At 38.1% G+C, this 23,318-nt stretch overlaps 1 protein-coding gene across 2 annotated transcripts in view; it reads right to left on the bottom strand.

Annotated features, from left to right (window-relative positions):
• Window positions 1–12,003, bottom strand: part of plod2 (procollagen-lysine, 2-oxoglutarate 5-dioxygenase 2) — a 41,909-nt gene extending 29,906 nt beyond the window's left edge. For both annotated transcript variants that reach the window (XM_081352204.1, XM_081352205.1), the window contains exon 1: window positions 11,593–12,003. In XM_081352204.1, coding sequence (XP_081208330.1) covers window positions 11,593–11,689 — 97 coding nt within the window. In that variant the 5' untranslated portion in view covers window positions 11,690–12,003. The remainder of the gene's footprint in view (window positions 1–11,592) is intronic.
• Between the last annotated feature and the right edge of the window lie 11,315 nt (window positions 12,004–23,318).

Raw genomic sequence — 23,318 nt, 5'->3', positions numbered from 1 at the left:
CACCACTGGGACTGTGCCGGCATGCATCTTTCAATGTTTTCTCCTTGTCCTTAAAATAAATTTTCACAATAATCCATTTCTGTGTATAATCAATCACAGCACGATATATATCTGACTCTATTTCATTCTGGCTATGCAGATCTGAAAAGTTACACCAGGAAATAATTTGGAGGCTATTTCCCAGCATGTCTCAAAACATTTACATAACAGATGAGGGTGGGCGATCGGGGGTGGATTGTTACAATGTCTGTAGTCTTCTCCAAAGGCCAACAAATAAACACCAATTGCTTTGACCCACAAGTGACCTAACCTTCCTATGATCCTTTTAAGACAACATCATTAAAAAAATGACCGCAGTACCCGACAATGCGCACACTAGCCACTGTCTTTCAGCGTGCCATGCAAGAGTGATTGAGGGCTGGATCACAAGCCCAGCTCACCAAACTTATAGACAATCAGTTGTCATGGCTATAAATATACAGTACACACAACAAGTATGTGATGACGCACAACTTGTGCTGTAATGGTCGAACAGCACCGTCTGCAATGATATGAAAATAAACAGGTGACTTAAACACTCCACTCAGCTCAAATACAAGATTTCACAGGAAGATTTGTCTTCTGTCTTGTATCATTTCTATTGCTGTTGTTAAGGTGTTTAGAGTAATTGATTTTACAATTACAATTACAATGAGGGTTCTAGGTGGTTGATTGGGTACTGTAAGGTCAAGGATGGGCAACTTTGGTCCTGGAAGGCCACTGTCCTTCAGAGTTTTGCTCCAATAATGATAAAACTCACCTGCCTGTAGCTTTCTAGTAATCCTTAAGATGTTGATTAACTTGTTCGGGTGTGTTTGATTAGGGTTGGAGCTAAACTCTACAGGACAGTGGCCCTCAAGGACCAAAGTTGTCCATTCCTGTGCTAGGTGGTTGCTAGGTTCTTCAGTAAAAAGTGACCAGTTGGCTTAACTTAAAAAAGTGAGGAAACGCGTTACCTTAAAATTATGAATTAAATGTTTTCACACATAACTTTTTATTTTCAATTACGCATGACATTTATTTACTTAATAATTTTAAGGCAATGGGTTTCCTTTTTTAAGTTAAGTCACTAATCACTTTTTACAGTGTGGGTGGTTGACAGGATGTTTCTTAGTTGTTGCTAGGTTGTTCTGGATGGTTGCTTACTGGCCAGGCAAAAACGGAAAGTTTGATCAATTAGAAAAGCAATAGCATCATTAATCAAATGATTTGAGGTATTGGTTGTGACAGTTTGAGAAGCGTTTTCCACCTACATTTAATACTTAAGGTGTTTCACATTAACCGTTGTTCAGCACATTTTCATGATCGAAATCAAGTAATTTCAACAGGGAATTCACTGTGTGACGTACATTTTTACAGATTTCGCATAAAGGCAGGGCCACACCAAGCTGATGGTCAGCTGTCGGGCAACGTCTGGCCGTGTTTTAATGTCTGTCTGCTTCGTTTTTTGCTGTGTTCCGCAACGCTGGCACTAGTCAGATGTCATTGTTTTGTTTTGTTTTTTGGGGTGTGCGATTCAGCATACTGAATCGGCATCAGGCTGTCTGTTCAGCTTAGCGAACGAGCCAGTGCAGGAGAATAAAAGCAAAAGTGATGAAAATGAGCATGTGCTAGTTGACAGTTGCCTTTAGTCCTTTTGGTGACCAACAGAAAGCTGCCTGGTTCGAAAAATGTGATTTCTGTGTGAGCTGTGCTCCCTGCATCACTTTAATAGACAATGGACAAACCTTAAGCTTAGCTTTTGAAAAACCAAGTATGAGCAAAAGTAATAGTGAGGCTTATTAAAATAATTTTCCGCTCAACTAAATGTGATTTCTAACTTGTGAGATAATAAGATGTGCTGTTTCTCTTATTTCTTTCTCAAAAGCCACTTATGAAATGGTAAATAATGAATAATGAAGTGATATTAATCTTGACATGTCTGCCATATGGAGCTTCACGGGAAGATGAAGATGTGCTTAGTGGTTCTAAAGTATCTTCTCAAAGACAGAATCCTAGCCACCACATAGTGTAATCACTTAAAGCAGCTGCAATAATGCACTCGATCGAGATGTATTTTCCATGATTCTTTTAGCCTACATGTAAAACAGTAAGAATTGCAAAACCAGAATAATCATATTATGGGAGTGTGCACCTTGTAGGGGCAATAATGTCTGTTAATGGAGCCCACAGATAGTGCGTAATGTAGTGCAGGCAGACATTCGGTGCAGACAGAGAGGTCACTGTCCAACACTCCAAAGAATTTCATTTTCCGCTCCTTGATGTAGGAACACTGTTTTTAGAGCAAAAAAAAAAAAAAACTGCGGAAAAAGCTGTGTGGGCTTTTAAAAGATGGCTATTTTGAATGTAGTACATAGTCTGGGCTGACTTGAGGAGACAGTGTTTGACAGATCAGTGTGAACTGCTGAGGTCCAGAGGAATGCTGCTTGAGACAGGCTAGCTGTTTCATTTCTCAGTGTGGTGCTTTAAAAGTTTTCCTGCTCACACAGTCCAGGGCTGTCTGTGTAAACTTTCACAATGCACTGGAAGGGCACCATAATACGCTCAGAACTTCTACCACAAAGAACAATTAAGTCTCAGTGGGAGAGTCAGAGTCCAAGATAAAGCAAAAGAATGCCCCTTAAAGTAAGCATTTCTCAACAAAATGACTGGAAACTAGAGAACACACTTTGTTTTCTCTGTGGCCCTCTCAGCTTATCTTCCAAGTATTGCTTGAGGCTCTGGAGACGGGTGTATGTTTAAGTAAGCTCTCAGTCTACAATAACATGACCTTTCACACCTTTTCGGTCAGCTCTCTGGTGGCCCGGCATACATCAGGTGGGTAAATCATATGGGGCAATGAACTAAGAATGAATTGTGTTATTGCCCATCTGGTAAGCTGGTTCTGATTGCTTGTTTGTGAAATATAACGCAGATTTATCTGGAACTGTGCGTTATCACTCCAGGCACTTGAATGGGCTCTTTAAAATGCTGAAAGTTCTTGACTAAACAGCGCGTCTGCATTAATTCTGGTAATGGTGCTCTTCTCCATCATTTCATCATCATTTGATGAATTACTGACGCCATGAATGATGGTGAGGTGGTGCAACGCTATCGGAGCAGAGTTTTGGCGAATTTGGCCATATTTTACAGGCCTTATTCTAAAAGCAAATGAATAATGATGCAAATGATGTAGAAAAAATGAATATCACTATTCAGAAATGCAAAACAAAAGAGAGCCTATTTTATAAATTAATACTAATATTTACTTGCACTCCAGAGTCAACATTATTCTTCTCAAGAGGGTGCAATAATGGTGGGCTCAAGAGTTGAGCATTTAGAATTCTAAAAGAACAGTAGTCGATTGTATCCCAACTAAGACGATGTAGTACTGGACTGAGTACTGAGTCCTTACAATTGTTGCACTATAAATGGGTTTTTGTAAAGTAAATTATAATGTTATCATGAAAGATAAAGTTTTTCAGCCCATCAACTGCAATAATTCTGCAGTCTGATTGCATCTATTCAAAGCAACACAACCATTCGCATGCCATAAATGCAACATCATATTTTATTTATAATATTTTATTTTATTTCATAGTTGTTCTTATCTCTATTCCGTCACAATGTGAAGAAAACTGGCCAGCCAATAATATTTGCACTTTTGGCACATTCAAATTCAAATACTATATATATTTTTTTTTATTATTATAATTTGAATCAAAATTATTAAAACTTTATATAAAATAGAAAAATACAATCTAATTCAAAATATTAAAAAAATATATAATAAAATAACACTGGTTGCACACTGATCAGAAGCTACTAATGCAGTATTTGTTAAACCTATTGGTCTCCTAAAGCAACAGGATGAAATCATTTTGTTTAGGAATCTAATAAAGAATGAAACTGAAAAAGTCATTTTATTTTTTGTATTTTTGCTCAGAATTTATTTCTGCTATAAAATTCTTAGAATTACTAACATCAGCTAAATCTATTTCTATACATGAAGCCAGTTTTAATAAGAACACTGTGTTACGGCAGCAAATCAAATGGAGGCTAACAGAGGTGATCTCACTTCAGGCAGTTCTGGGAAACATAGAAACACTACTGAGTCATACAGTATAACTGACCTCATTAGGCAGTCTGATCCCTCAACAGCCAGACTTTACCACAACACCCATTCATTTATTCATTCATCGTAAGTATGTCACTATGTTTCTCCAACAGACCAACACTTCCGAACTGATGTAGGGAGCACCCTGTTCTGCCCGCTTAACATGAGCATGTTAGTTCAAACTCAACCAAAATCACCAGAATCAACTGCCAGAACATACACACAAATGTCTAGAGGTCAGACTTACGCCTCATTACACTGCAAGAAAAAAACGGAATCGGATCGGAAGAATTTGAATGTAAGCACAGGTAGCTGTGACTCAACAACAAGATACTTATCTATAAACACAGATATGCTGATATTCCAAAATGCTCTAAATCTCTGTCTGTAGCCAGGTGACTGCCAAATGTGTTATCACTTAGGGACCAGAAACCAAATTTGAAGGCTGGGTGCAAAACAAACTAGTGGAAACTGATGGTGGGGTGATTGTAGACAGACATTATTTCAGCTGTTCGCAACTTATATAGAAAAACTTTCTCTCTTGGGGCCTGGAAATTTCCTTGATTGTTTAAACATGCCCCCGTGTCTATAACCCGAGAGTCTTGTAGTACACTGGCAGATGGGGTTGTGCTTCAAATGCGCCCCTTCCAAAGCAGCTGTAATTGCCTCTGGAATGGAACATTGCATGACATCAGAAGCATCTGGTTTAACATGGGCTTGCCCACAATATTTCGGTTGGGGCTTTAACTTACCAGTAACTCTTATTTATTTTTTCCTTGGCTGGAAAAACAATCACAAACATGAAGAACAGAGAAAAAGGAGGAGGATATTTGGTTAACATCACCAAATTTGCGCCTGCCGTGATCTAAAGCTCGTAATTACTGTGATCACTTCCTGTGCTGAGCTGAGTTGAGCGTTGCCATGGAGTTGCTGTTGGCCAGAGCATTTAAACAAGCCAAACAGAGGAACAGCTTCTGTTTGATTCTGGAAACCCTCGTAACCTAGAGATTGAAGACCGCACACAGTTATAGAGTTGGATAAGGATATGAACAACGAAGGCAAGCATCACTGCTCATTCTTAGAGTTCCACTGTAAGCATACACTTGGTATTCAAAACTGTCATAACTGAAGTATACTTTGGCCTTTTCTGTGGATGTCTGTTCAGTGCTGCTCAAAATTCAATCAATCTATTTAAACAATTTGGTACACTTTTGTTAACCCAACTAGTCTAGTCACATTGACAGCATCCAAACTGCATTTGAAAAATATAGTTGTAAACCAAGACAGACGTCACTACCTGCACCTCACTGCGACTAGCTGTCGTACAGCTCCTCATTTTGCATAAAGTCCCGCTTTTCTCAACTTTTGGACTAAACCATTCCTAATGTTTTCTACGTTAAAAAACCCCACAATCCAACATGTGAGTACATGTATTTGTCCCGAACTTTAGCCTCCTTGTTAGAGCGCCCGTCTCCCATGCAGACCTAGGTTCGAGTCCCGCTTAGAGTGGGCGGTTCAAACTGGAGGGGCTACAGGTGGTGCCATGACCCGGATGGGAGTGAGGTTTAGAGTAGTGAGTGTAACAGACGTACGTATGTATGCATGTAAACCTCACTACCCTAATCTCAAGAGGTGCTCTAGAGACTGCAGTCTTTAGCCTCCTTGTTAGAGCGCCTGTCTCCCATGTGGATGGGGCTGGGTTCGAGTCCTGCTTAGAGCTGGAGGGGCTACACAAGAGTACATTCGGTTTACTGCTTAGTGCTTAATACACTAAAGGATACTGTACTGTACCAACTACCTCAGAGGGGACGAAATGCCACAAGGTGGAACAAAGTGTAATTTGCACTACTGTCTGTTCATAATTAATGAAAATAAACCTAGCATTTCTTTTTCTGGTAGCACTTTAGTTTAGGGTCCAATTCTCACTATTAACTAGTTGCTAATTAGCATGTATATAAATAGGATATTGGCTTTTTATTAGCATTAGTACTATAAAAAAGCACATATTAGGTGCATATTACCAGCCCTGACCAAGTTGCTGCCCTAGGCAAGATTGTACCTGGTGCCCCTTGTATCACAGCCAATTCCACCACTGATCATTGTGTTCATAGACTCACACAGAAACTGCATAAATACTGGAGTATATGTGACCATTGGGTGATACAATTTTACATAAAATGTTGCTCTTTTAAGGTAAAAATAACTGACATTAACTCTAGCTAGATAGCTTTTTCAAAACAACCAACATCATCGTCTGACTACTATGCAATTAGATAAAATGTTTATTCAATACATCACATTACCCCTGTCTATCTCTCTTTTTCTTCCTCTTCTCTTCTTCTTCCCTAGGAACCAGAGGGCTTCTTGGTATCTATGGCAGGCTAATTATAATTTATCAAGTGAGTGTGGTCATCTGTCACAATCAGGTAATTGAAGTTTGTACTAGGTGTGTTCGACTTGAAGCAGCGCTGCGCAGACCGATTGGTGTATGACATCAAATTATCGTGAGAGTGATTAGAAAGCAGACGGCTCTATATGATTTCGAAAAAGCTCCCGCAGTACTTTGATGTCATACACCGATTGGTCTGCTCAGCGCCGTTTCAAGTCGAACACACCTACAAGCTTCAGCGTGGGCACCCCTATGGATGGGCGGCACCCTTAGCATTTGCCTATTTCGCCTATGCCACAGGCGTAAGCATGGGTGTAAGCATGCCACAATCATGGGTGTGCATGCTTTTAATTACGATTTAATGGATAAAGTGATTTTTAATGGTAAAATCCCACAGACTTCCATTGAAGGAGGCAACAAGCCTGCTCTAGTAACCAGAATAAAATAAACCCCACCGAAGAACATTCTCTGTGTTTTCATCTTAGAAAAATGGTTCTTGGCCAGATGAACTGTACACACTCCGTGCATTGTCAGAGAAAATGTCCAAAAATTGCAGCTTTAGGGGTATAGCAGCTTTTCACTGGGGCAGTACCCTTAAAAGGAAAACGTTGTACCTTATCTACCCCTAAAAGGTGCATTTTAGTACCTTAGAGTAGAAATATGTACCCTAAGGTACTACTATGAACTCTAAAGCATGATAATGAACAATTTCCTGTTGTACCCCTAAAGGTAAAAGTGTTGCATTTTTTTTTTCTTTTTCTGAGAGTTATTCTTGTCGAAATATTTACAATATAGTAATGTATTTTACTGTAATAGTCACTTTAACATGCTGCTGAAGGCTGATGTCTTATGTGTTGTCTACGGGAACAGAAATGCTGAAGTGTCCCTCAGAGCTCATAGTTCATCAAATAAAAGTCATAGGAAGATAAATGGTAATTTCTGCCAAATCTGAGCAGCTGCCTGCAAAACTTGATCAGAGAAAAAGTAAAAACCGAGACTAGAGGCCACAAGGTTGTGGCACAAAGTTAAAATTTGACGATAAAACTGTATTTCTGTTTATGTGTCTTTTGGCTCGGACAGTCATTTAACGGTTTGTCAAACACAGCAGACATCCATCTAAACTGCTTTTACAAAACCATTCTTCTTTAATCAAGAGTGTGGTTGACTGACACCATGTTGCACAAGACCAATTACAGGCTTGTGCTGCCAGGTCCAGCAGTCAACACTATAGACTAGCATATACTTCAGGCTATATGTTCTCTTTTACTGGGACTCGGAAGTTGTAAATCTCACGCTGCAGTTCAACTCACAGGGCAGTATTTCACTGTGAAGGGTTCACAGAGGGCTAAACGTGGGTGGACATTGAAAACTCACAGAAGGTGATAGTTCACCCACAGGCATTGTGTAGAGATGACGTTTCTGGGCTACGCAGGCTGACGGATGGGTTTTCAGACTGGGGTGATGTCATGCCTCAAACACTAGAGATTTCCTGTGTCGTTCACTCCCTTTCTGCAACATAAGCCATGTATTTTTCTTTCTATATCTTCCCCTGCATTTAGGATAGCATGCGTCATCTACATACCAGCAACTGTTAATGACTGTAGCTTAATTACTGTGTGCAAAGGTACGGAAAAAAAGTCAAATCAGGGGCAATTAAGAGACCAATTTAGATTTTAATCTGCTGTGCACCTTAAATTTGGAAATTTACAGCCGGATTTCTTGAGGTCGGTATGTGTCAGTGCAGTTGTTTAACCGACAGCTTACGAAACGTGGTACAGTTTAAAGTCAACATGGTCAAAATGTATTTTTTATTTTATTTTTATGCATGTCAGTTGTCTTATTTTGTGTGATTCATCTGTGGATGTCACAAAATCACATTTTGTCATCAAGCCCTCTTCTTTTTCAGCCCCTCCCCTCCAACTATCTGGCTTCCATGTGACCTCTTACAATCCTATAAATTTCTGATGGATAAAACCAAGTCCCACCCTACACTTTTTCTGGTTTCACTTATGTTTCTGATTGTGGAAGTAAAATCGGTAACAAATGGTGTTGTCCATAATGAATAATGCACGCTTATATATATATATATATATATATATATATAGTTAATATGAAATATCATCCACTATTCAACCAAATAGAGGAGCCTAAACAGGTACAAACACATTTGATAAGTCAAGAGAGCTGTCTCCGTCCCCTCTTAGACCAGCCTAAACTTGGTTCATTGTCTTGGCCTGGTCTGTTGGCTGATTTTAAAGAGAGTTGGGCTCTTTTTAGCAAATCAGACTGGGAGACAATCTTAAACAAGCTAAGACCAGCAAACAATCTTAGGTTTTTGTAAGCAGGGCTATTTGATTGATTATCAAGGAATATAATTTAAATGGAAAGACCAAAAGATCGAAGAACAGTTGGAGTAATAAAAGGAAATAAATTAAATATGTGAACTGGCAGTAGATTTCTTTTGCTAGAAAATGAAAAGAGTGGTGGAAAGGAAAAAAAAGCTAATTTTTCGCAATGACAAATGATATGGAAACAGCACTTTTGGCGGGTGACAAGGCTCATTGACTTGTACAGAAAAACCTTACAAAGGCTTCAAATGTGAAACAGAAGATTGACTCCTTGAAAACAGTACTTTAGTTGTGTTATACTAAACGGCAGATGTTACAAACGTTCTCAGCAGATAGCCTATACATACTCACATGAAATATTCACACCTTTGACTTCCATAAAACTGTGAAATCCCAGTCGTACAATACTCGAATGTGACATGTGGCTGCACTTTGGGGTATTTGTTCTTGGAAAGTTTTACCTAGTGACCTTTCTAGAAAGATGCTTTTTAGATGTGATGTTATTTAGTAAAGCTTGCAATAAAGTTCTGACACTACATTTGTCCAGAACTTGACCTACATGTCATTTGCATTGCCTATAACTGCATTAATAAAACCTAATTGACTTTAGTCTACAGGCCCAATCAAGCGTGCCGCATAAGCCCTGAAAAGTAAAGCCAAAACGTGTTATTCAACGGGACGTGAGACCAACTAAACAATTAAATTACACTTCAAATATCTTTTTTCCAAAGGTGGTTTCTTTCATTTGCTGTCGTTTTTATCACGCTGATGTAAGTTCAAGTGTCTGTTTCAAAAATAAGTTGATTTTTAGTTACGTGATGCGGTGGTCTAACGTCATGATTGATTTCTCTGAGCGAAGTAGTCACTGAAGCACCAACAGATATTTTTTCGGGATCTTCGGAGGACTAAGGAGATTGTATTTACTTTATTTTAACAAGGCTCTTGTCGGCTTTTAACAAGGCTTTAGTTCTCATCAATGGAAGAGAGCGAAGGGGCGTCGTCCATCTTTTTTACAGTCTATGGGCCCAATTAAGAGCATTTAATAAAATGATCCAGAGCACTGTCACAGTGGTGTTTGGTTTAGTTTGTTTTCATTGGGACTGTCACTGTCATTATTACTTCATTTGTATCACCTGTGTTTAGTCAATCATCGTTATCTGTATCACCTGTGTTTTGTTAATCATTGTCATCTGTGTTTGCTTTTAAGTTCCGTTTGTTCAGTCAGTCTTTGTCTGATCTCTGTTGTAAATAGTGTGTGTGGTTGTCTATTCTGCTGTCTTGTATTTTGATCATCATTAAACCTTCATCTTCTTCTGTCGTCCTGCAACCACCTGTAACAAGCACACAGGGTTGGTTTCTAAAATGTTTGACTTTTTTTTCGTTTTCTTTTTTTTTAACCAAAAAATTGCGCTCTTAAGCACACATCACTTTGTCTCAAAGCTGGGTTGATAGATGCGTTAGGCTTATCGCCTTCATGCAATATTAATGAAGCTCTAGGACAGCTAAGTTTAAAGATTGCCACATTTCTGTTGCATGGAAATGAATGAATGCCAAAATGAATGAAAACCGTATGGGGTCATATTTTTCTTTCTGACTAGGCTTGTTAGGAATCAACAGAGCGACTTTATATTCCTGTACAAGTAACTAAAAAGTGCACAGGCAACTGTGCACAAAACATAGAGACGTTTTAATTATTTAAACAGGTTTTTATGCTGTTAATGTTTTACTATTGCAAACAAATGACTGTACAACCTAATGGAATCCAGCAAGTAATTAAAAAACTTGTTTGAGCTTCAAAGAAATGCTTGACTCATTATTGTGTGCATTAACCGCTTTGCAATTTTATAACAGTGTAGTTATTGTACTAGACAACTACACTCTCAGCCTTGTAGTTTGAACAGCATAGTGTTATATCTCTCACACACACATTCCCTCACAACACAAATGTGTGAAAAAAGGTCTACCTGACATCCCTCACGTCCCAGCAAGAAGCAAGGTGTTCTGTAGTGGAGACTGGGGCTAGTTTTCAGACTTGTTTTTTTTCTCCAGTGAATATTTCTCATGGGGAGTTATTTTTGAAAATCATTTTCTGTATAGGCACAAACATTAAAATCTTGACTACAAGAAATGGCAGCCTTATTGGGGAATAGTGTCACATATGTGGGCTAAAACGAGGTTTTCCTGTTTTATGGGGACATTCCATAGACAATGTTTATTTTTTTATATACTGTACAAACTGTATATTATATCCCCTAAGCCTATACCATCACAGAAAGCTTTCTGCAGTCTTTTGTAAAAAAAAAAAAAAAAAAAAAAAAAAAACATCACTTAGTATGATTTATAAGCTGTTTTTGCTCATAGGGACCAAAAAAGGTTCCCACAAGGACAAGGATTTTGGAAATTGCCACCTTTGAGGGGACATTTTGTCCCAATAACGTAGGATTTACCAGGACCACACACACACACACACACACAGACACACATTGGTGACTTAAAATGTTCCCTTGTGACAACTTCACCATGTGACTATCTTTAAAGGGGCATAATCTATTGATCAGATGATAATCATTTAAGGTTGTCATTGGTAATTAGAGTTACCATATTGTTCAGATCATCATTTTTAAAGACGTTTAGAGGACGTTTAATTCTAGTTCTAATTCTAGTTGCGTCGCATTCAGTGTCACAGCAGAGCGCGCTCCCACTATAACGGGCTCGCTTACCTGTTGGAATATCCTTGTTCCTCTCCATGCTCAGGGAATAATGAACACAGGACATCAGCACCAAAACGAACGCGCAAAAGCACCGATAATGCTCCATCGTCGCTTCGGTGAAGTCCTCAGGGACAGCGCGGACGAGCAAGTTTGCGAAGTTTTGTTTAGCTCTGCTGCTGGTCAGCGCGCGGTGAGTCCGAGAAGTCCTGGGGTCAGTAGCTAATAAAATATCTCTCAAACATGTAAAGTCATTTCAATTGGAAAACAGTAGCAATACACGTGTTGATTAGTCCCTCAAGAACGAGCGAGTGTGATGGTGCCCTCGATGTTCCCCGGACAGGGTGACAGGAGCGTGTGTGATTGAACAAGTCCAGCTGTGTTTGAGCTCCCCTCCTCCCTGCAGTCCTCAAACACGAGCTCAAATAATGCCCCCCTGCACCGCCCAATTCACACCCAGAGTCACGCTGCGTCCACTGTAAAATAATACAAATAAAAAGAATGTTTAAAAAGAAAGAGCACACTAAAAGTGAAAACTTGCTCTTAGTCTTATTTTTTAAGTGCTAGTGTTGGAGCACTTTTTGACCACTTTGAAATTAGTTATAGATTAATAAAACGAAGTTAAAACTTTGAAAATGTAAAGAAATGACAAAATAGAAAACCTTGTGACGTGTTAAATGGATGCAACAAATTATGTTAGAATAAAATAATGGCATTTTTACAGAGTGCATATGGGTGATTCTATAATTGCAGGTACATTTTGTGTCCAAAGTCATTTTGTTTCTGCTCTTTTCAAATGGTTATATTTTAAATGATTTTATTAATACTCATTGTCATGGATCGCAAGACTTTAAATACCATAAAAATATAATATTTTCTGTAAAAAGTGTCTTATCTGAAAATCATGATTTCTTGTTGTCCGAATTAGTCAGTGCATTTTTCCCCATCGTGGGTAAAAAGTTTAAAATTGTCAATTCTGTTACCGTCAAACTCTGTTATCAAGGTAGAGTAACAATGTTGACGTAACAGAATTGACAGTTGACAAACAATACTATAGGGAAAACTGTTTTTTATGTGAAAAAAAAAAAACTGAATTATTAAGATTGAAGAATTTTTCCCTAACAGTTTTTTCCCTTAACTTTTTGAAATGTAAAATATCTCCAATTATAGAATCACACATTTGAGAAATAAACTGAATGGATAATGTCACAATGCCTGTGTTATGAAGGTGAAGGATGAACCCAATCGCAGACAGTTTGCAGGACACACAAGGTTTATTGGTGACAGAAAACAGGGAAAACAAAACCCACGAGGGGGCAAAACATAGGCAGGGCAAATAAAGAGTAACAAAAAACTAGACTATGACTAGACAATAAACAAACAGCAAATACAAGATCAGAACTTCACTTTACATGAATACTCTCAGGTAGATCACACAATGTTTGACAATGAACCGACCCCAGACAGCAGACATGAGGGGATTAAATAGGGAACAAATGATGAGGGCAACAGGTGATAATGGGGAAACAATAATGACTAAACAAGGAGGGCGGGGCTAGATGACGAGACAACACAAGCACATGGCACAGCAAAAGGCCATGTGTGTGCACATAAAACATGGGTCTGTCATGATCCTGCCTCAAGACCAGGGAAAATCAAAGACTAGATGGCAGAATCAGACTGTTTGTTTCTAAAATCGAAATAAGTTGAACAAAGCAAGATAGTAAGTAAAACGTACTTGGTAACTAGCATAACCTCGGTTCCCTGAGAGTAGGGAACGAGTATTGCATATCTATTCGCAGTGGCGTCAGGGCTCATTCCACAAGGGGCATGGCCTCTTCATGGGCTTGGTCCAATGGTGTACCAATTGAAGACATTTGTGCGGCAGCCGGCTGGTCTTCACCGTCCACATTTGTAAGATTTTATAACTTGGAAGTGCCAGCACTGCAGACACGAGTGCTTTCTATCTGAGAGGCTTTGGCCCCTGAAGGTGCCTCAGGCCACACAGCCCCAGGTGATAGTTCAGAGTGAAGTCGTCAGCCAATAGCACGGCATTTTAAAATGGGTTCCTACTGCGTATAAAGCTACGCAATACAAAGTGAACGGTCTCAAAAGGGAACGTACTCGGTTACTAAGATAACGAGTATTGTGTAGCCAGCCGTGCTATTAAGCTGCACTTCAGGTCTGTCGCTTCATTCGATTTAACCTGATTCCTATGGTGAAAATGGTCAGCTTATATAGTCAGCAGCCACGCCCATTATGGCACACTTCGGCGCGCGCAATGCGGGAAGCGTCCTGATTGGATCGCGCTTTCTCACCGCTTCGCCATAGGTTTGTGCAGTTCCCGCAGCCCAGCCAATCAGCAGACTAGACAGCTCTGCATTGTGCTGGCTGTGCAGCTGCACTGCGTTTTAAATTAAAGGCTTCAATATTCTTGAGAAAAGGAGATTTCCCACTGCGTATAGCTACGCAATACAAAGTGAACAAAATTGTTCATTGTTGAGTTAAAATTCTTGTGGAACAGCTTCATAAAGGAACTAAATAGCATCCCATTTCAAATGCCAAAAGTTTGGGTTACCATAGAATTTACAGTTAGCTTTATCTAAAAGGAAGTCCTCATCATCATACAGAAGCAAATGTATGTGTGTAGGCGGTGGGTTGGGCTTTACATTGTGAGCACCAAATGACCCCCAAATGACCATAAAACCGGAAATCACCTTCATTGTGGGGAGCAGCCAACAGCCCTCATGAGGAAAATGGCTTATAAACATATGATGCTTTAATGGAAATATAAAAGCTTTGGGGGTTAGATTTATAGTAATGGATAGAAAATATCAGTGGTTCAACTATGACAGAAAAAATATGAGCATATATGACTCATATAGGAAATATAAGTACCCTATAAATATTATGGTCCTTGAATGTAGTACTGTACTCATTTACAGTAGTTCCATGCAAGTTTCTTTATTGGAATTGATGGTTCCGTGAAGAACCCTTTACATACATGTAATCTGTCCAATGCACAGGAGGTTCTTTATAGTGGAAAACAGTTTGGTTACACAATTTGGTAACACTTTATTTTACAGTGTCCTTGTTACATATGTTACATGTACTTACCATAGTAATAACAGTAAATTATGCATAATCACATGCAACTGACCCTCAACCAAATCCTAATCCTACCCTAACCCTATAGTAAGTACATGTAGTTAAATATTATTACTCAGTACTTAAATATATAATTACACTGTAACAATGACACCTTAAAATAAAGTGTAACCCACATTTTTTAAGGTGCCCGTGTTACAGTGTAATTATATATTTAAGTACTGAGTAATAATAATTAACTGCATGCACTTACTATTAGGATTAGGGTTTGGGGATACACTTTATTTTAAGGTGTCGTTGTTACAGTGTAATTAAACATTTAAATACTGAGTAATAATAATTAACTACATGTACTTACTATAGGGTTAGGGTAGGATTGAGGGCTAGTTGCATGTAATTATGCATAATTTATAGTTATTACTATAGTAACTACATGTAACATATGTAACAAGGACACTGTAAAATAAAGTGTTACCAGGTTTGGTTTAGGGTTAGTTGCATGTATTGTAAGTATGCATGATTTAAAGTTATTACTACAGTAACTACAGGACACTGTAAAATAACAAGGACACTGTAAAATAAAGTGTTATCAACGGTTCCTCTGATTACTAAAATCTTCTTATCACTAGAAAAAAGTGGTTATTTTAAGAACTGAAAGGTTCTTTGAGAAACCCAAAATGGTTATTCAATGGCATTCCAGCAAAACCCCCCTTTTGTAACTTTTATGTTTAAGTGGGATATTATCATCTGAATTCCATCACATGATAACACTACTGTACTTTTTTGTGAAGATAGCTATACTTTGGGGATAAAATTGCTGATACTGCCTGCAGAGCATTCTTTTGGGGATGTCAGCTGAAAGAAAATGGTTCAAATATACAACTTATTTCACTTCTAAAGTGTATTTTAGGGTTAAAGTTGTTATTGTTAGCAATTTTTAAGAACAATATACGTCATTTATTAATGTTATTAATATTAATTGCAACATTTACTAATACATTATTTAAAATTGTATCTGTTGACAATGTGCAGCTATCTAACGCTAAATACTGTAACAAATGTAGCTATTACTTTAATGTCAGTTAATGCATTAACTAATGTTAACTAATGGGACCCGTAAAGTTTTACTAAAAGTATAATACCATAAACAATCGCCTGCATTGTGAGAACCAGACAACAGCCCCCAATAGGAAATAGCATATAAAACTTAATAAACATTCTACATAATGTTGTAATGAAACAGTTCAGCATTAATGCAAAAGAAATCCCCAACTAGGAAAAACAAATGTGTTGAGGCTGCCCACATACATTCCCTGACCGCTTGATTACTGCTGTACTTAAATATTGTATAATTTTCCCTGCGGGCATATAAATTGAGCTCCATTGCTTTACCACAATGACATTTCAGTACATTGAAAAGAAATATCATCTGTGCCAAACAAAAACTATATGTCAGAGTTGGATCTTGATCATGCCATTTATGCATTTTATTGTGGTCTCAAGCTTTCAGACATATGGTGTTGTTGCACACAGTGTTATAATGAGGTAATCTGGTTCACGTCCAACATTCGTAATAGCCACTGATTGATATCACTGAGGCCAATGTACTCTCATTCATTCCTTTTTACAAGATTCAGTTTCACTCATGCATTTAGCAGCCGAGCAATACAAATACTCAAAACACAAGTTCATCAAAGGTTCACAGTTCTCTGTGAGCCATTAAAATGTCTTGTCACAGTCTTTGTCACTGCAGATGGAAATAAGATAAATAATGTCAGGAATGATAAATAAGTGGCACTTCAAAAGATACTGTACATCCTGTGACATTTCACAGCTTTGTGAGACAGAGGGGTTTGTTTGGACGGATTGGGGGGATGGAAGCGGGGGCCACTACTAAAGCGTGAACAGCTGAAATCACATGTATTATACAGGAAAGCCCCTTTCACACAGAGATTCCGGAAAATACACGGATAAAGTGACCCGGGATTTGACCCGGGTTCATTTGATTTTAGCCCCTTTCACACAGAGATTCCGGAAAATACACGGATAAAGTGAGCCGGGATTTGACCCGGGTTCATTTGATTTTGGTTCATTCACACTGCCAGTGATTTTCCGGAATCAGAGAGCGCGTTCACACACAACCCGTGTATGTCCCGGAAAGACACGTGACATCGATGTGACTTGTAATGTCTCAGCAGCGTCTTCAGTTTGCTTATGAGCTGCGATTTCTCTCTCGAGAAACCACGCTTGTGCAATTATTTATATGATTCGATCATAAAATTGCGCATTTCGTACCGTTTCACAGCTGGCGAACGATCCCGGCTTCAGCGTCATCACTACGACACGGCATTATTACGGCTTTTGTTCACACAGCGCGCGTCCCGGGACTGAACACGGCAATGTTACTAGGTCCCCAACCCGGCATCGATCCCGGCATTAAACCCGGGTCGTGTTTGCGTTCACACAGAAGGCGTTCCGGCAATTTGCCGGCAATTTCCCGGGTTCAATGCGCTGTGTGAAAGGGGCTTTAGAAACACATTTGCCACATCTGGTCTTGGTTATTCATTGAGAAACAATATAGATGTGAGCATGGATGTGCAAATTACATGCATTTTGTGTGGGCAGTCAACTGTATGAGATTGCTTTAACATCCTTATAACTTTAAAATGAAGTGAATGCATATCTTGATTCATAGAAGACTGCCAGTATTTCAGAAAAAGCTGAAAAATGTAATTATGATGTTGTCTAAAATCTGTCAATTCAAATGTGTAGTTAAAGGGTTAATCTCGCAAAGCCACACTTCATATGTCAACCCAAAATCAAAAGAGAGCATAAATTAATCATTTAAGACTGACATTTTGCTTAAAGAAAACAAATATGATTTTTCTACATTACATTTTGTAAGTCAGTATAACGAGTAAAAAAAAAAATTTGAATTTAATTTGCAACATTTTTACATCACAGTAGTATTTATTGTACTGCCTTTTAAGTATTTGCAACATTTTACAGTACGGTTAATAATGTAATTTAGTGCATAAAAAAATTAACAATACTTTTGCATAATGTATTAATCGGTGGTAATTTCAACATTTACGAATACATTTTTCTTTTAAATTGTATTTGCTAACATTTGTTAAAGCACTGTGAACTAACATGAACACACAATGAACACTTAGATTTTTACTAACAAAGATTAACAAATGTTTAAAAAAAATTATATTGCTCATTTTTAGTTCATGTTAATTAATGCATCAACTAATGTTAACAAATGAGATTTTATTGTAAAGTGTTTCTAAGGCGAATGCACAACCTCTACGTTGGGGCCTTCCATTTTTTTCACGATCTCCACACTTCCTCTCGCGAGTATGGCCCTCAGGTTTTGAATTATTTGAATATCCTGGGGTTGAGAGACTGTGGTTATGGCGCAATGCCTAAGGTGGAGCAGACGCTTGCGCACTATCTCTCCCCTGACACAACATTGTCCCTCAAGGCCCCCGCCCGACCCGAAAATCCAAGCCATTTAGAACAACTTCGGCTTATACGACAGCAGGTCAGGCCGGTGCATGCCTGCACACAATGGGTATACTGCAGGCATACCAGGCCGACCTGCTAAAAGACCTGGATGAGGGAGAGGGAGTTAATGTGAGAATTACCCTATTTTCTATTCTTACTGGCCAAGGTTTTGGTGTCTATTCAAGGCAGTTTAAGATTTTATGGTGTAAGATCCCCTAAAAGGGAAATAAAGTTAATCAAAGTGTTTCTTCTTGTAATTTCTTTGAAAGGCAAAGATATTAGTTTGAGGAGACATTGATGTCTGCAGGCAATAAAGGCGTTCATGAATCTCCATCTATATTTCCATTCATTGGAAATGTCAAGTACAGTGAATTTTGATGTTGATGACAGAGTCGGGCAGTGGTAGAACCAATACATGAATCAGGGATAAACATTTTAACAGACGTTGAGACCTTTTGTCTTGAACTACGCAGTAAGACGATCTAAAAGCATTAGCCCACCTAGTTTTTTCCCCTAGTGCAGGGAACAAACCGAAAATATATATACGTGTCTTTTTGTGGTACTGGCAGGCCTGGCAAATGGTTTCTCGATTACAATGATGAGTCACCCATCCAAGACGCCATGATCTCATGGACCTGATGAATCCTGTGCTATAATTTTTTCCAATAATAGCTTTTTTGTTTCAAATATATGCCTTTGATCCTGCCACTTTGCGTTAATTACAAACTGGCAACGATAGAAGACCAATGCCTCTTGATAGACCAGTCGCTCTCAGTCTGACCACCTCATTTCCACATCTGTATACTGGTTTGAGTGAAGTTAAGATGGGAAATCCCACACTTCAGCCAAAATCACAAAGAGAACTTGACCTCCAGGGAAACACATATGTCATCTTGCTCTATAACCATCCTTAAGAACCCATCATTCATATGGGTGGCAATCTATGCATCCGCAATGGCGCCATTTGCAAGACTGAAGACAGGCAGATAACAGTGTTTCAGAAACACACAATATATTTCAGAAACACACAATATAGGGTATGGAGTCAATTGGCCACACAAACAGGAAAGCTAATTTGCTTGAAAAGACTACTCTTGTGAAAAACTGTACATAATATTAATAGACATATTATTAAATCAATGAAATATAAAGCCACTAAAGTCTACTTAAAAAGAACACACTTTCATATCTGTTTCTTAACACACTTTGATGATTATAATTTTAGAATTTGTGTTATTTGATTTTACATTTAGTTACTGTATATTTAAATATTCGTATTTACAACTTCTTCATTACAAATGTGTAAATACAAATATATTTAAATACATCACATGCAAGTTTCAGTAAAAATTGAATAAGGAAAATACTAAAAATTTAATTTATATGTTATTGTCACTGGAAATCTTGACATTTGCTCATATTTAATTTGAAATCCTGCGTATTCAAACTTGCCACATTGATTGGTCATGCAGGAATCAGTGGTGTTCAATAGACATCAAACCTAAGGTAGCCTAATATGTTTTCGCACTGAACATGAATATACTTTAAATATAATTTGAATAATTTACATTTCAGTCTGTTTCTCACACATGCTGTCATTTGACATGAGATGACTTTGAATTAGTGCACAACCTTTTAAGTATGGGCTACTTGGTGCTTTTTTGGAGTGTACTTTTCAGTGACCATTCGAGACATGGTCACACAACGGCATCATACGTTTGACCAAAGAGATGGTTATAAATCAATGAGAACTTAGGTGGAGCCAAGGAAGGACTCCATTGGGTAACTTTAGTTGTCCTCAAGGGAGACATCTTCATTTTAAGTTTAATTATACAGGGTGAGCTTCATGAGCAGTCTCTCATTAGAGTAATACCAAACATGATCATTAGAGAGGCCAGGCTGAAATGAGATGCTCGGAAATATATTTATACACCCTGACCATCACCATTTCCAGGGGGAAAAAGAAAGGACAAGCCTTTTGAGGAATGTGCACTATAAGCAGGATTTAGAGTACATGGTTAGAACAAAGTATATCTGAGAAAATCTCAGGGGAGCCCTTCACATGTGGACAAGACCCAAGAGGAGAGTCTCGCCACGGCATTCTCTAACTCTGAACAATAGCTCAGCTGGAGTGGATGCTTAAACAGTGCAGTATTCAGTGGGTTCATTCAGCTGCACTGTATCTCGAGCCAGTTCTCAATGTCCCATCCCACTGGAGACTGTATCTCCAAGCTTTGTTTGCACAGATGTTTGTAGGACCTCTGTTTGACTGTGTGGTCTTTACACACTGATACAGGAAATTCCATAGAGTGTGTTCTTTCTAGGGGTCCTTGAAGTTTGTATATGTAAGCAATGACATAATTTATTTGTTTGCAGGTATGTCAGCACATTCCTAAGCATCCTTCATATACAGCAATCAAGTAGCCTGGTGACTGAAAATAATTGCACTCAAATAAGAAAACTCACACTGTTGTTTTTTTTCTGACATATGCACTTCAGTTGAACCCTATAAATCAAGGTGACGTGTGAATTGTATCTGGAGCTGAGGTAGTGTAAATCCCCCGATCTTCTAGGAGTGTTCTGGTATTTTAGTATCAGCTTGGAGAGTTGTCTATCATGGAATTAATTTAATGAGAAAAGTGATGGATGTCTTAGGTTGTATTAATTTTTGGAGTATTACTATCATTCACTGTATCATAGACATAATGTACAATATTATGTTCTTGGTCACTTAAGCCTTGAGGCGGCTTACTGTGATTTCGCCAAGTGGGACATGTTGCTGGATCAGCATCCTTGTTGGTCTTGGAACAGCATTTCAATGATTTTCCATTCCATTTCCCACTCCTTAACCTAACCCTGCTATTGCACTGTAAAAAAAAAAAAAACCCTGTCATTGCTTTAACTTATCAAAATAAGTTAAGCAATTTTCAACTAGTCATTTTAATGTCATTTAAGTTGAAATAACAAACATCCAAGTTGATTGTATTTCAAAATTTCAGCCAGAAACCTTTTTTTTTTTTTTTACAGTGAGGGGCATGAGCAGACCCTGAAATACAGACAAATTCATCACAAATTTTCCAAAATGTTAAACAGTTACGAATTGCCATGATAGCTTGTTGGCTCTGACACTTCGAGTGAGCGTTCTCTTTCAGCGTACATGCACATTTATAATCGAGCTACACTGGGTTTTTGAGTATTTGAGCAATTGTTTTCAGTTTTCCAAATAAATATGACACAATGCATAATCGAATGTTTGAAGGATTAAATACATGCCGCATGTCACCTACTGTATACCTTTCGGAGCAGACCCACAATGGCAAGGCCAAATGTAAACTGATTAATGTGTATGTATACATTCTGGATGAAGCCAAGCTACCATCTAGGTGTATTAGTCCAGCTTTGCAAAAAAAAAAAAAAAAACCTTTTTTAATAAATTACCTGGTAGATTGTATGGCTTCAGTAATAAGATGTGACCATAGAAGATGGCTTGTATTCAAGGTTAACCAGCATCACTTAAATGATGACTGAATGATTATAATTACTTTTTAGCAAAAGTTTAAATGTGATCGGTTAATTCCAGACAGTGTACCATGCCCCATTATAAAAGGGTGTGCACATTTATGCAACCAGGTCATTTTATACTTTATATAATTACACACCTATGTTAAAGTATGGGTATTGTGTAAACTTAATTAAAAGTCAAAGTATCCTATTAAAGTATTTGACTTTAAGTACTTAAGTATTTACAATTACTTACAATTACTTGATGTTGTAAGGAGTACAATTTATCATTTTGGCTTAGAATTGTAATTCAGTACAATGACTCCTGACTGTGACATTTGTGTTCACTTACATAAATATATTGTCTTGGGTGGCTTAAAAAGATTTAGCTAACAGGACATGTCCCTGGATCAACATCCTTCTGGTCCTGAAAGAACATTCCTCTCGACCATATTTTAAAGACAGAGAAAGACTCTTCCTAGAGAACATTCTTATAAACCAATTTACTTTGATATAGGGGTTGACATAAAGGTTAGGTATTGGGTAAAGTTGTTAAAGAACAAACAGAATATATTTCTCCAGGTTTTAGATGAGAGTACATTGAACTTCCAGGGAACCATTTCTTTCACTGTCATTGCACAAAAGGGGAGACACAAGCCAGAGATGTTCTCTTCACACCGATCGCAGCTTAAGTAAATATTTAGCTGTTTCAAACCAACCGTGCTCTTAAAGTTCAGTGATGAACGCTTTATTTATACCATTCTCCCAAAACAGGAGATTACAGTACAGCATCAGGGGTATGTATACATTAGTCCTTGTCCAAAAGTAAAAAAAAAAAAAAAAAAAAAGTTAGAAGTCATGAAGAGAATGAGTACACAGGTCTCCTTAAAAAAGGCTCAAAAAGGTTCTCAAAGCCACCGTACAAGGTTTGACTATCCAGATAACATTCAATTATAAAAAGAAAAATGTTCAAATCATAAAATCTGGGTCATTGCACATGATGACAGCACAATGGTCTTGGCCAGATGTAAATATCCCTTTATAGAAAAAAGGCAGGCTTTTCAAAGGGCGTAGAGTCGCTTCAATCCGTCATCTGATTTTTTTGTTACTCATAGCGGTTTGTGGTAAAACATTGCAACACTGGCCTGTAATGCTACCTGAGCAATAATAATTCTTTATTTTTTCTTTAGAAACGAATAGACGGCACACAAACCAAGCTTCACTCAGGGACATCCGAGAGGAAACCTTCACGTCCTCATCCTGCTTGGCAGATTGATTTGGCTCCGTCCAATCTTGGTATTTTGAGTGAGTCGTGAAAGCCAGTTTGCCTTAAAAATTCTTCCTTTCAATAACAACACTGTAACAACTCTGACATTTGAGCCCCCCAACAGTCTTTCCAAAATAGACAATATTAGTCCAAAAAATAGTTTTGCTCCCTGAAAGCAGTTATTGAATGACTATGAACTCACAGCAGATTAAACACAGCAAATGTCAGAGAGTTAAAATCCCAGAGTTTTGATGACCAGAGTATAATTTATACACTTTGGAGTAAACTGGGCTTAAAGTACACTTGTCAGGTTTCACCATAAACTCTCTCAAGTGTTGTGTGTTGGTTC

This window comes from Scardinius erythrophthalmus (genome assembly GCF_964197995.2).
Source record: "Scardinius erythrophthalmus genome assembly, chromosome: 22".
Classification (NCBI taxonomy): Eukaryota; Metazoa; Chordata; class Actinopteri; order Cypriniformes; family Leuciscidae; genus Scardinius; species Scardinius erythrophthalmus.
The sequence above is the reverse complement of the archived record's forward strand: the minus strand, read 5'-3'. Positions and strand labels throughout refer to the sequence as shown.